Here is a 13,504-nt window from a genome sequence, read left to right as displayed (position 1 = left end):
CAGAACAGTAGGCAAAAATGTAGTTTTAAAAATTTTTGCTCGAGATGGTTCACCTTTGCAATCTAACAATGTAGTGTGGAAATGGGTGTTAACATGCCATGCATATTGTTAATAGTAAAGGGCAACAATGGGCTTAATAAGGTAAGAATGGAAGCAATTATTTCTCAAGCCTTTACTGTCTGTATGTGGAGGTCAGACTAGGTGCTTATAATAGTAATTTAGCCTTTTGGTCCTTTATCCTTTGTCCTATGGTGATTCTGGCAAGAAATATTTAAAACTCTACCATCTACCCTGTAAAGAAATTCCAAGCCAGTTTTTCTGTGACAGTTAAATGTCATTTGCATTAAAGTGTTTATGTTCCATTTGAAGAAGCAAAAAACCCCTACTTTCCACACTTCAAGGCATTTCTGACAAAAATCGTGGGTACAGGAGCTCCAAGAAAGTTGTCAAAATGTTGCAATGGCATTCATGCATTCTTTTTTTTACTGAGCTAAAACACAGAATTTAGAGCTGAGGAAAAGAGGAGTTTGGAGTTTCCTTTGATGGTCCAAACTAATCAGAATGAAATCTTCAAAAAGACTGTCAAGGAATGAATTTACCCTTCCTTTTTTATCTCTTTTCTTCCCAGACTGTAATTTGTGGGATTTACTACATGGATTTTGCCATGGCAAAGATTTATACAATTGTTTGTTCGAGATCACATTAAATCAATAAATCATTTTTTGCCAATAGCATTGACTGTTTTTACCTTTTTCTTTTACCTTTTTACCTTTGCACTTGAAACACTACCAGAAATGGGAACGTGTGTATGCCCGCAGAATACTTTGAACACCCTTAAGCAGCTTTATTTGGACAGATGCCTTATTTTATTACCTTTCCTGAAATACAAACAGTGCTGAATAACATTCTGTTTGAGGGTTGGGGCATTTTTTTTTTCAGATGCCTGAGCAGCTGCTAGGCATTTTCTTCTTAGTATGATCTAGGATTCTCTGCTGCCAGTAGATAGAAGTTGAATGTAAATGCTTTCCCCTCTGTCCAGAAGGTCAAATGCAAATGAAGGGTCTAGAAGCATAATGAACAGTTGCTTTTTGTTATAACTAAATGCAGAAATCAATAATGCAGTACAAAACCTGTTTGAAGGCAAAATGACAAATCTAACAAAAATCTGGGATGTTTATTCAGCAGCTTGTCAATTTTCTGCATTCTCTTTCATCTGATTGATAAAAATAGTCTGTGTTGAATTTCAGTATAAGTTAATAGTGAGAAATTTCGTTAGCTTGCAAAAGAAATAAAAGGAGATCTTTTTGCAGTTTCATATAGAGTATTGTAGTAGTATTTTCAGAACTGGGGTAAATAAAGAATAATAGCTAACACAAGAGGTTTTAATTACCATTAGGGAGGTAATTGAAATTTTTTCTGAGGGGACAAAGCTACGCTATGTACCTAATTAAAGAAAATGTGCCAGTCCTTCGGAGACTGGATAATAATTTTTATTGTTATGTTTTAGCCCCTACTGTTCTAGAAATGGAAAATGCATAGTTATGAAGTTTAGGACACTTAGCATTTATCCAAAGTGATGTAATGGTGGTATCAGCCACAGTCAGATGCAGTTTATGGTGGCATGTTGCAGCTTTCTATTTTGCTTTGTGCATCACAAAATGCTCTAATTTTGTCTAAGACAGATAATTTTATTGTGTATATGAAAAGAGATAAAAAAGAACTGATGTAGACATACATCATCAGAGTGGAATAAATTAAAACTATAGGGTATTACCTTTGTTAAATGGCAGAAAAGGTAGTCATGTTTCCATAAGAGAATTGTTAATGAGTTATTTTCTGTCTCTGGGTATAAAAAGAGTTTCTCTGCATTCTTTTGACTATATTCATTTTCTGTGAGTGTCTTCTTCATCTCTCCCAGACTGGCTGCTTTCTAAATTCTTTGGAAGCCTTCTCTACCTTAACCTTGGAAGCCTTCTCTACTTTAACCCTGTCTCATTAGTGTCTAGTGATCAAACCTCCTTTCTAGAAGCAGTATTTCCCCTCCACCCCTTTCTTCACAGCAATAGCTTTAATCACTTTGTAAATTGAGTTCAGTGACCTTCTGCCTGTTATGGTATGCAAAATTCTGGTAACATTTTGATGAAGAATCTTGGAATCATAGAATGCATTGGGTTGGAAGGGACTTCAAAGGGACCTTAAAGGTATCTAGTTCCAGGCCCCTTGCCATTGGCAGGGATGTGACCGACTAGATCAGATTGTCCAGGGCCCCACCTTGGTTTTGAACACTTCCAGGAATGGGACATCCACAGTTTCTCTAGATGGCTTGTTCCAGTGCCTCGCTACCCTCACAGTAAAGAATTCTCTCCTTCAGGACTTTTATTGCAAATGCATGTTTCTGCAGTCATGATGGGTGTCTACTTTCTTTGGCAAGTGCATTGTATTTTTATAGACCCATAAATATGGGATTGCTGTGGCTTGCAACTGGCCACAGGCTTTGTGTTTAGCTGACAGCAAGGTCCACATTGTGTATCTGGCTTTGGCTGGCTGGACTTGTCGTAGGCTGCCTGGAGATTTGGTCTGACTTGTAGAAGCATATGTCTAATGAAAAAATAATAAATTCTATCTGCCGTATTATAGCTCTTGCTGTAGCTTAGCTTTGTGCAGTTGTGTGGTGTAACCCACCTTGGTAGGTATGCTTTGTATTTAATAAATAGTTATAACATGCAGTTACTCTGTGTAGAGTTAACTGTCTATAACCCTAGACTAAAATGGAACATAGAAGAGTGAAGACATGTGACCATAACTGACACCTTGAAAGTAGTGGCATGGCATGATACTTGAGGCCTCAGACCTGTGAACAGCTCACCAGTGGCCACTTACTGGTCATCAAATACTGTGACCTTGAGAGCAGAATAAAATAAATTTTAAGGGAAGAGAAGAAATAACAGGTATGTGGCATATATAAAACCCATCATATATGATCAGTTAGGATGTAATGAGGAGTTGTAGACTAGTGAAGAAATAATAAGATGTAAAGCACGTTAGCAAGCATAAAAATTAGACCAAGAGGAGCCTAGAAAGAGAGAAGGAAGAAACAGGCAACATCTTACTTCTCACGGTAAAGGATTTGGGATGCTGATAACTCAGTCACTGTACCCAACCTACACAGGTTGAAACCAATGAACCCAGAGGGTCAGTGGAAGGGTGAGCAAGGGGTAGATACTGGAAAGATTGTGTATATTTGTCATTTTTGTGGTATTTGGTTTGGAGTGTGTTAGTACCATTGTTAATGGACTAATGGTAACTCTTTGATTAGACTGTTATAGGTTTCATTAGGACTATAAATAAGTTCCTGACTTTTCATGTACAATATATACCTTTTGCCTATCTCAGCATTCTGAATGTGACAAGTCATTGGGAGTTCAAACAACCTGTTCTGTAACTTGGCTACCACAGCTCAGTAACAGTATACCTCTTCTGATTTTAGGTCCTTAATGCAGGGGAGTCTGGTTTCCTTGCAAAATTAGTGGAGCTCTGACAGAGCAATCCGATTCCCTTAACTAGGAATTGTCTTCTTTTCACTGATTGTGTAAAGTCTGTGTGCTCCTTACATTAACACTCTTACCGGATTTATCAGTTCCACTTCCCTTCTTGTCAATTCCCTTTTGTTTGGTAATTGTATCCTCAGTGGCAAAATTGTTAACTTGAAATCTTGTTTTTCGGAGTTTCTTCAGGCTTCCTTTCTTGTGCATCTTTTCCCTGCTTCCATTCTGGTTTATTTTCACTCTTTCCTATTTACTGCTGTCATTACAGCATATAACCTTTTTAAGTAATTTTGTTATCTGTAATCCAGTGTTCTTCATTATTCTAAAGAGCTGGGGAATGCATACCATTTATATTTCAAAGATGTATTTAAACTATAGGTAAAATGACTAACCCATGTTTCAAGTGTGTTCACTGAGAGATTTTCTTGATGCTTTTTGATTCATAGAGATGACTCTTCATTTTCTAACAATGAATGCCATGAAATGCAGAGTTCTACTATCTTTTCTCGCCTTGCATGAGCAAGTACTTCAAATCTTGACAGCTTTTTTTCTCAAGTTAAAACAGTTTTGCCGCTGATGAGGTTTTTTTGACATCTTGTTTTTGAGCTAAATAAAATTCTTCAAGGAAATTTGTGAGCTTTGTAGTTGAATAAAATCTGATTTGGGGTCTTCAACTTTTGTTTAGAAAACACAATAACTTTGCTCAACACCAGGCAGTGTACAATATCTGATTAATGCTGTTGTGGTTGATGTGATCTGCAGCAGGTTTTTTTTTAGGTTTCCAAGGGAACAGTGCAATGGGGGCATATGGGGTATGATTATACATATGTATGTATAGCAGTTTCTTAAAATATAAAAGAAGCAAGATTGGAGGTGGGCTAAATATCCATATTTATAACTGAGCTGTACTCAGCCTCGATCTTCCCATATAGCAGTGAAAAACCTCTCACTTGGTCTAAGAGAACCTGAATTTTGCCTGTATAACTTTGTACCAAACTCGTGTACCATCAGGTAGCCACAGTGCAGTTTGTTTTCACATCTACACTAATAATGATTTTCACTACTTTCTGAGATTTGTTCACTGGTTAACCGCAGAACAAGTTCTCCTACAAAAACAATTAATGTTCATGGCATTAAATACAGTCCGTAAAATAGAATAGACGTCACTAAGGTTTTTCCTTGTAAGATTTGTTTATGTACCCAGTTGGATATGTGTAGGCGAGCTGTTTTTGATGAGAAGTTTACTCAGAGTATCGTGTTCTCTGGAATTGCCAAAATAATAGGTAGGTAAGAGGAAAAATATAAAAGTTGTCATGGTAATCAGATATCTGATTTGCAGTAGCCTGAGCTGGCAGTACTTAGTACAGATTTTTCAAGCTCTGATTTTAGGAACCATCAAACTTCAAGTAAATTTATTCAGTTAAATAGTAGCATGGTTGTAGGGGAAATTTCTTTCAAATCTGAAAGGACTGATGGCCTTGTTGTTCAGTTTTTGTGTACGTGTTATTTGCTTTAGCTTGATCCCAAGTTTGTTATGACTCTTCTGAGTTGTCTGTTTATCTCCAGTTGTTCAGCATAAATGAAGACTTTGCTCTTATCTTCTCCATGATCTGTGTGTTGATACATGATACATGATATGCTGTAGTATTGTTGAAGGTCAGGGAAGACACTTGCCTCAGTGATTATGTTTGAAATAACCAAAAGGCGTGCCTGTTGTTTGTGTTAATCTCAGCTGTAATGAAGTATGCTCTTTGCAATTTATTTGTATACCACAGATGTAGTAGATGAAGTTATACTTCCTTGGTTCTAGAAGAATAAATATTGGAAAATTATTATATGGCCACCCTTGCATTTTGCGTGTTTTCTAGCAAACATAAGAAAGAGTATGATTGATTAAATCTGAAGAATATTGAAAAAAAAGATTGTAATTTCAGTCATTATGAAAGTACTATTCCTAAGTAAAAAATACTGACTATGCTATAGTGGTTTATTAGAATTTGTTTCTTCAGATTTTGGAATAATAAATTGTATAACTTTGTATCAGGTTAATTGATGCACTGTAATGAGACTTCTGCGTTTCACCCGTAGTTTGGGACCATTCTATGTGCACTTTTTCTTGCATATCAGTGAAGGCAGGATTGTGTTGAAGGATGTGAAAAATTGAAATGGTATCAAATATTACTGTTTGAAATTTCTCTAAATTTACCTTTTTGTAGTTCTTTTTTTAGTTAAGGCCTCAGTCCATCTCTACTGAGATAATTTTGATATATGTCATCATAGCTCAGTTACACATTAGTAATAATTTGCTAATGCTTTTTCATGGCTAGTTTTCATGACATCAAGTAGTGATGTCCATAATCTGTTTGAGTGTCTTATCTTTCATTGTTTTTCTCTTCATTCTCAGGTCTGGCAGTTTCTCTTCAGTTACTTCATGGAGACATAGAACAAATTAGGAGAGAGTATACATCCAGATTTACCCACGGAGTATCTATAACAAGGAAACTAGGTTTTTCCAATATCATAATGCCTGGTAAGAGAAAAATATCTCAATAAGCAGTAAAAGAAAGGACTAATGAGCAATTAATTACTTGATTTTCAGCTGTTTTCCAAATAACTACTGTATTCTGAAACTTCTTAAACAGTTCCAGAGACTTTTATGTTAGTATTTTTTCATAATGTTAGAAGAAAACTGTGTCCCAGTGGCCACATTACATTATACATTGTATAGTTACTATGCCAATGTCAAATGGGCATATGGCCATAGTAGCCTATTTTGAGAGATGGAACCTCACTATAAAGAAGTGAAGATGTCAGAATGCAAGACTGCTGAGCTTTATGCAGGGGAAAAAGATAACCAGCAGAACATTATGTTCTTAGGAGCTGGTAGCTTTCTAAATAAAGACTCAGAGAATTTCGCTGGTACTGTACAGCTTCTGTTTTCACAAGGTTTGTGCCTCCAATACTGGAAAACGACTGGAAATGGATAATAATACAGATGTAGAGACTTCATTTTGCTTATTTGTATGACAAAATACACAAATACTTTAACAGATGCTAAAGAAGGTAGAAAGACTGCATCAGTATGAATGTGAAGAAGCAAATGCATGAAGAAGACTGTAGAACTATTTATAGCTCCATTCCTGAAATGAAATTTTAAAAAATTTAATGGGTTTGTGGAAATTAAAAGACAAATGTCTCTTTAAAGGAAAAGCATACTTGCAAGCAGACCAGTTTGGCATGATTATGGTGTTATGTTGTTGCTGACAAATGTTGCAGGGAGGAGCTCACATCCCAGTTTCAGCTGAGTCTACACTCACAGTCTTGACTCTCTCAAGTGTAAATCATCCTCATGACTTGTGGATTTTTAATAGAGACTGTCTTCTTCATATAAAGCTCTGTCTTTTCATTCCTGTGGATCTAAATCAGAAGTAAACTAAGGTTCTGAGGCAAGGATAAATAAACTTCAGTACTTCGCTAATCGAGGAGGTCTTAAATAGGCATTTCAAACTCAATAATGAGACTCAGCTTTAGCTACAAGCATGTATTTCTTTTGAACTTCTGCCTGAAACTTGACAACTGAGAATTCACTCTTGTGTTCTTACTGCCAATTAAACATCTGTCCTTCTGTGTTCTTGATCAGCACTACTGATCACTTAAAATATGCACATAACACAAGTTAATAAAACAGTTTTAGAATTACTATGAAAATACTCTGCTGGTGGGACTGCAATATTTAGAACAATAAAATGCATGAGTCAAGTGCCATTTAATTTGAAGTTGGTTTATATATGTATGCTTAATGGAAGCATTCAACTGAAATTTTATGGCTTATTAGCTAGGGTTTGTTTGTTGTATTACAGTTGGATTTGTAATTTGAATCAAATGGGTGTTGTAGATAATGTGGCTGATAACAGTGGAAGCAGGTTTACTGAGCACACTGTAACTCCCATTAAGAATCCGTTTTCCATTTATCTATGATTTAGTGACCTCCTTCTCAGTGTTATCAAATTTTCTAAGTTCTATAAATAGCTCTCATATCCCCTCACTTTCTAGTTGAGAAATAATGTATTAAACTGCAAAAAACATGTTATACCAGAGTACTGTGTAATCAGCTGGTGGAGGAGTTTCTCGACTCAGTTTCAAAGAGTTGTGCAGGCTCAATTAGTCCCTTTTTTAGTTAAAAAAATAATATATGGGTTCTGATATTCTTCTTTCTCAGTCCAATTGTATGCATACCTCAGTTCAAATAATTTTCAACTTCTATTCTGTGTTTACAGGCATAGAAGGGATTTCTCCTAAAGAGAAATAATCATCTCACTCTTGTGATGATGAGTTTTAAGGGCTAGCCAGAGCAGTATGCCCTAGGCACTGAAATGCCTGCAGAAACCTAGCCTTTAAAATGCTTTTTTATTTTAAAGCTCCTCTTTAATTTTGTTTCTCCTCTAGTGTCTTTTTTTTTAGGGATAAATTAGAGAACTTCATCTTTTGCCACTTGAAATGGTCATTAATTAGATCTTATTTTGTATTTTTGTTGAAAAGTAAATGTGTTGCTGTGGCTAATTAGCACTTAGGTTAGTGTTCTGAACAAGACTCTCTTGAATTATTCAATAAGAAATACTTCATGCTGCTAAGCTGCAGTATCTATTTTATAAATGCCATGTTTTAAGTTTCTCTCCTCTTCAAGTGTATTTAAACTCTCTCTGACCTTCATTTTTTGTCATATCAATCCTTTTCTCTGTGGAGGTTATGCTGTTAAAAGTAACTAGGATCAGCATACATGCCAAACCAGAATTTTGTTGTCAGTAATAATACATGTTTTTATAGAGTAATGCTTTTTGTGTCACTACAGCCTGACAGAGGAAAGCCACAGAATGCGCTATCCAGGACCCCTGGAATTTTTTAATGAAGAACTCCAAGTGTTTTAGGAAATGAAGTAGATGACTGGAAAAAAAAAGTAGATGGCAGTGATTCAGAAAGGCTGTGACATAGATAACTCACTTTATTCTAGCCAACAGAATAAGGACAGGAAGTAAAAGTGTCATCTTCTGAGTCTAATCTATATGCATTTTCTGGGTTGGATGAGGATTTCAGGGCAGACTTTACGTGACCACTAGTAAAGTCCATTCCAACATTCTGGTGTGGTAGTCTGCAGATACACAAGCCAAAATTCCCAGAAAGCTTTGTACAACGTTAAAGGATAACTGTGCTTGAACACTGAGTTTCTGTGTTTACCGTTTCGTAAAAAATCAGACCACCACATCGTTACTTAGTATATAAAATTTAGCATTTGATATTTACAAATGTATTGTACTTTTGAGGAGCAATGTACATTAACATATGTAATAGGAATGAAATGTAAAAGCCTTTGTTTTTTTTTTTTTTTTGCCTTACGTACTTTTCCCAGCTTTTTAAATATTTTATGTAGTGCACTCTTATGGAATCTGTTTCCAAATTCAACTTAGGGCACCTGTATCAGTGCTACATCAGTTCTAGAACACATGCATGTATATATTCTTTTGCATCTTTGTGGAAGATATCTGATTCCATAATTAAGCCTGATCACTAGTTTGTGTTGTCTGGGGTTTTTAGGATTGGAATAAACCCTTGCAGAGCTGTTTGTCTGTACAGGGACTTAACTGAAGGAGCCATAGCTCCCTGCCATGCCTGCCAGTTGTAAACAGACTCTAAACTATTGTGTGGTAAGCTATACTGTCCTTAATAATGCTAAGTCTATTATTGGTAGTTTGCTGATAGATGTCATCTTAACTACTCATTACATTCAAAGCCAAAATCCATTCAGTGTGAGACACTAGCACATAAAGTAAAGTACTCTCATGTTTTCCTGTAGTAAAGGAAAACTTTTTTCACTAAGTAATTCATTTAGGTCCAAGATTTACTTCCTGGAACTTTATCTACAAGCTTTCTCTAGCATGTCTATAGTAATAAAATAAGATAGTTGTTATTTGAAACAACCATAGATTTGATTTTTAAAGACTCGGTGTCCTATAGAGAACAGCAACTTGACTCAAAATGTCATAGTCCATAAAATGTCCCACAGTGTATAAACAACTGGCCTGTTGGCTGACATCTCAAAAGACTTGCATAGGGCTATATCACTTAGTTATAGCCATATTTTTATCAGCTTATGATCAGAACTGGTGCCGTTACCACTGCTGAGATCTGATCACCACAAGCTTTGAGTTAAAGATAAGAGTTAATATTTATTTCTGTCCATCAAAATTATTAAACTCTTATGATATTATGATATTAGAAGAACTGACAAGTCGCTGCAATGGTTTTACATTAGCCATTGTTTACCTTGTACCTGAGCTTATAGTGTCTCTAATGCTGATATCTATAGCTGAGCTAGTCAGTCTTGACTGGGAAAGTCTTGCCTTGTAATCCTTTGCCCAGAGTTTTATGGTCCTTTTCTAATTCTGTCATAAATTTTCACACATAGCATTGCTGAAGACTCTACGTGAAGCTGCAGTCTTAATTTCTATAGTGGAATTTTCATTCTTTCAGTCTTATTTGTCCAAGATTAAAAATCATATTTTGTTTCTCAATATTTTATTTTTTGTTTGTATGTTTGGTTGGGGTTTTTTTTGTTGGTTTGTTTTTTTTTTACAGTTTCTGCTCATTCAGCAGATAGAATGAGGTGCCCCAGATGTTTTTATGCTTTTAAGTTTCCTACATTAAGCTTTCATATGCTTGATTTAAGAAAAGTAACTGAAGTTTTTTACCATCATATTTGCACTGCTTTACATTTGTCACCTTTTAACTTTGTTAGATATCCTTAAGCTGTCTGGTTAAATCTCATCAGAATCCTGTCTTTCAAAGCTACTGAATATACTATTTACTCCTTCATCTGAATTATTAAAAGGTCTTTTATTCTTTTCATGTGCTGAGACACACTCACCTTTCTTACTATTTTCAGAAGCTTTTAAAATGAAGATAGAACTAGAATCTTTGTCTTTTTATACAAATGATCTCACAAAATGCTGTCTTTGTGATAACATGCATTTTTCAATTATGTGGTTTTTTCCTAGAAGTGTATTCATTCTTTCAAAGCATAGAGTAAGAGTCTGGAGAGCAAAAATGTAAAGAAAACTGTGGAATATGTTCTCTTCATCATGGTGTCTGTATCTGCAAGTGAGCTTGGACTTGGTAAAGAGCTGTTGATTCTAGGAGAAGAAATATATGTCTAACACACTTAAACACTTTTTCTCCCTTGAGCGGTGGAATGAATTTTTCCAAACTTCTTTCTCCTGTGTGAAGTATAAACAGTCTAAATTTAACACCTGCCACTGTTTGCTCTTCTGATTTCCAAGAACCCAGAAATATGTATTTTTAATTACCGAAAGTAATATTGCCTGGATATATTAGTTACACATAATATGTTTAAGCAATATTGTGGAGTAAAGACACCCTGAATTTTGACCTTTCACAAAACTGTAGTACACTATGGGGAATACCCTCTGCTTTTCAAATCCTATTTTAATGCTTTTTAAAAGCTTTGATCAAAGGAATTATTATTTCTACAAGTTACTGGGGAAAACAAAAATACTAATATGTGACTACATATTTGGTAAGACAACTTCAAGGAACTTGTATATTGTTTTCCTTGTCCTTTCCATCTCCTCTGTCTTATTTTCTTGGTTCCTTAGTAAAAATAGAAGAAAACAATGGAAAGGGAAGACAAACCAGAATTTAACTGGACTTCCCTTAATTTAAAATATCTGAAAGTGGAGAATGGGAAAAAGGGTCCTCTGCAGTTTACAGTGTTTGGAAGAATAAGATGGATTTCTATTGAGTATAGAATAAATAGTAGTGATGCATGGGATGTGTATATAAGGATAGTATGGCTTGGAAGTCTTTCTTCAATAAACCAGATAAGGAGCACAAGCAAACTAACAAGTGAATTCTTTAGCTCTGTAAAAATAACTGGTCTTTCAAAATTCTATTGGAAATATTTTCTTTATTTATATCTATACAAAGTCAACAGGTCAAAGTTTTCCATTAAAAAGGCTTTTAAGTCTTTTATTCCCCACTTGTTTAAAACAACTTGTTTTCCATCTCCGTGTTAAAAAGAAAAGAAAACTGGTAACTGAGAAAAGTTACCAACAGAATCAGTTTATTAATATTTTTCCTTGATTTAAATGCCTGGCTTATTTAATTTAACAGCAAAATGGCAATAATGTTACCCAAGTCACCAGCGCCCTCAAAATCCTAACACATGCAGAGTTGTTTTAATGTTTCCCCTATGTAAACAAGAATATAAAAGATAATATATAAACTAGCTACCAGTATATAAATATAGAGAAAGGGTCTTATTTTTTCCTGCCCATGCCCTGTCATATACTTAGATGTAAACATACACCCTGCCCCAAATAAGTTTTTGTTAAGTATCCCAATCTCAGACCTTTTCTTTGCATGTATTTATTTAAGCACCAAGTACAGCGTTTTCTTATTCTTGAGTCCTGTGTGAATATTACCCATAAATAGTAAATATTGTGAGTCTGTGCAAAATTTTCTTGCAAATAGGAAGGTTGTTCTTTGCCACAATAATGAAGAAGTCAAGGTATTGCTTTATGAGGGAAAAGCAGTGAATGGACAGCTGACTGATGGTTGTCACAGTCTTTAAATCTCAAACACTTTACTGACAGCTTCAAACATGTCAGTGAGATTTGCCCCTTTTTTTAAAATGTGCTGAATATGTTCCCTGATAAGCAGCCAGTCAGTCTTTCAGTATCTTCTAAAATGTGAAGCAAAAAGGAAACTGTTTCAGTAATGGAATTTCACTTCCTACAGTGATGAAATTCTTTGCGAAATGCAGCATGCCTGTGTGTCTTCATGAGCTGCTTTCCTTGAAAACATCCTTCTCTCAGATAACATCCTTCTGTATTACAATTTTCACAAATGATCTCAGATTGCTCAACTTGAATTTTTTTAATTGATTTTTTTTTAAATTAATGTTTAAGAAATCAGAAAGGGAAGGCGAGAGAATGGCATGGCTGAGTAAAGATATGCTGGTCACACTGAAGTGCAAGAGTGAAATGCACAGGCAGTGGAAGTAAGGACGGGTATCCTGGGAAGAGTATAGGGATGTTGTCCAGTTGTGTAGACAGGAAGTTGTCCAGTGATGGGGTCAAGAAGGCCAAGGCAAAGCTGGAGCTGAAATTGGCTGGTGATGCAAAGAATAAGAAGGTATTTCAGCCAGAAAAGAAAGGTCAAGAAAAGCATAATCCCTGTGATGAACACGACTGGTAAACTGCTCTCAACGGATGAGAAAGGAAGAAGTCTGAGACACTCAACAACATTTTTGTCTCAGCCTTCATTGTCAGTCTCTCTTCTGACACCTCTCAAGTGGATGAATCTCAAGGCAGGGACTGGAGAGAGCAAAGTTCTTCCACTGGAAGAGAAACTACCCAAGGAATCTGAACATACATAAGTCTATGGGGCCTGATGAGATGCATCCTAAGGTCCTGCATTTTTAGAAAAGGGTAAAAACACTGGCACAGATTGCCAAGAGAGGGTGTGGATGTCCCATCCCTGGCAACATTTAAGGTCAGATTGGATGGGGCTCTGAGCAACCTGATCTAGTAGAAGATATCCCAGTTCATTGCACAGAAGTTGGATTAGATGACTTTTAAAGTTCCCTTCCAACCCAAATCATTCTATGAATCTATGAAATCATCAAGGTCAACTTCCAGAAAGGGATTAGCAGGAGTTCAGTATTTCTGTAGTATTCCAGGACTTAATCTTTTCTTCCCAGACCCACCCCCAAATATATATATTAATAAACACATGTATTTTTATATTTAGAGGATTTGCAACCTCCAGGTTGTGACTGCTGCACATATCATCAGCTTGTAATGTAGCTTGTTGAAATTTAGACTACATTCTGGTGGTAAGTGCTGCATCAGCCAGACATAGGGCCACCTGCTTTTGAATTGAGC

General features: G+C 35.8%; 1 protein-coding gene across 1 annotated transcript in view; it reads left to right on the top strand.

The window, feature by feature from the left end:
• DOCK4 (dedicator of cytokinesis 4) overlaps positions 1-13,504 on the top strand; it is a gene marked incomplete at its 5' end in the record, with an annotated part of 156,630 nt that overhangs the window by 43,488 nt on the left and 99,638 nt on the right. The window contains one exon of the mRNA XM_027891849.1: positions 5,950-6,075. Within this exon, the coding sequence (XP_027747650.1) occupies positions 5,950-6,075 (126 nt within the window). The remainder of the gene's footprint in view (positions 1-5,949; positions 6,076-13,504) is intronic.

This window comes from Empidonax traillii, unplaced genomic scaffold, assembly GCF_003031625.1.
Source record: "Empidonax traillii isolate 1590-97213 ecotype Southwest subspecies unplaced genomic scaffold, ASM303162v1 scaffold332:size1087224, whole genome shotgun sequence".
Taxonomy (NCBI): domain Eukaryota; kingdom Metazoa; phylum Chordata; class Aves; order Passeriformes; family Tyrannidae; genus Empidonax; species Empidonax traillii.
Note: the sequence above shows the minus strand (reverse complement) of the source record. Positions and strands in the feature narration are given on the sequence as shown.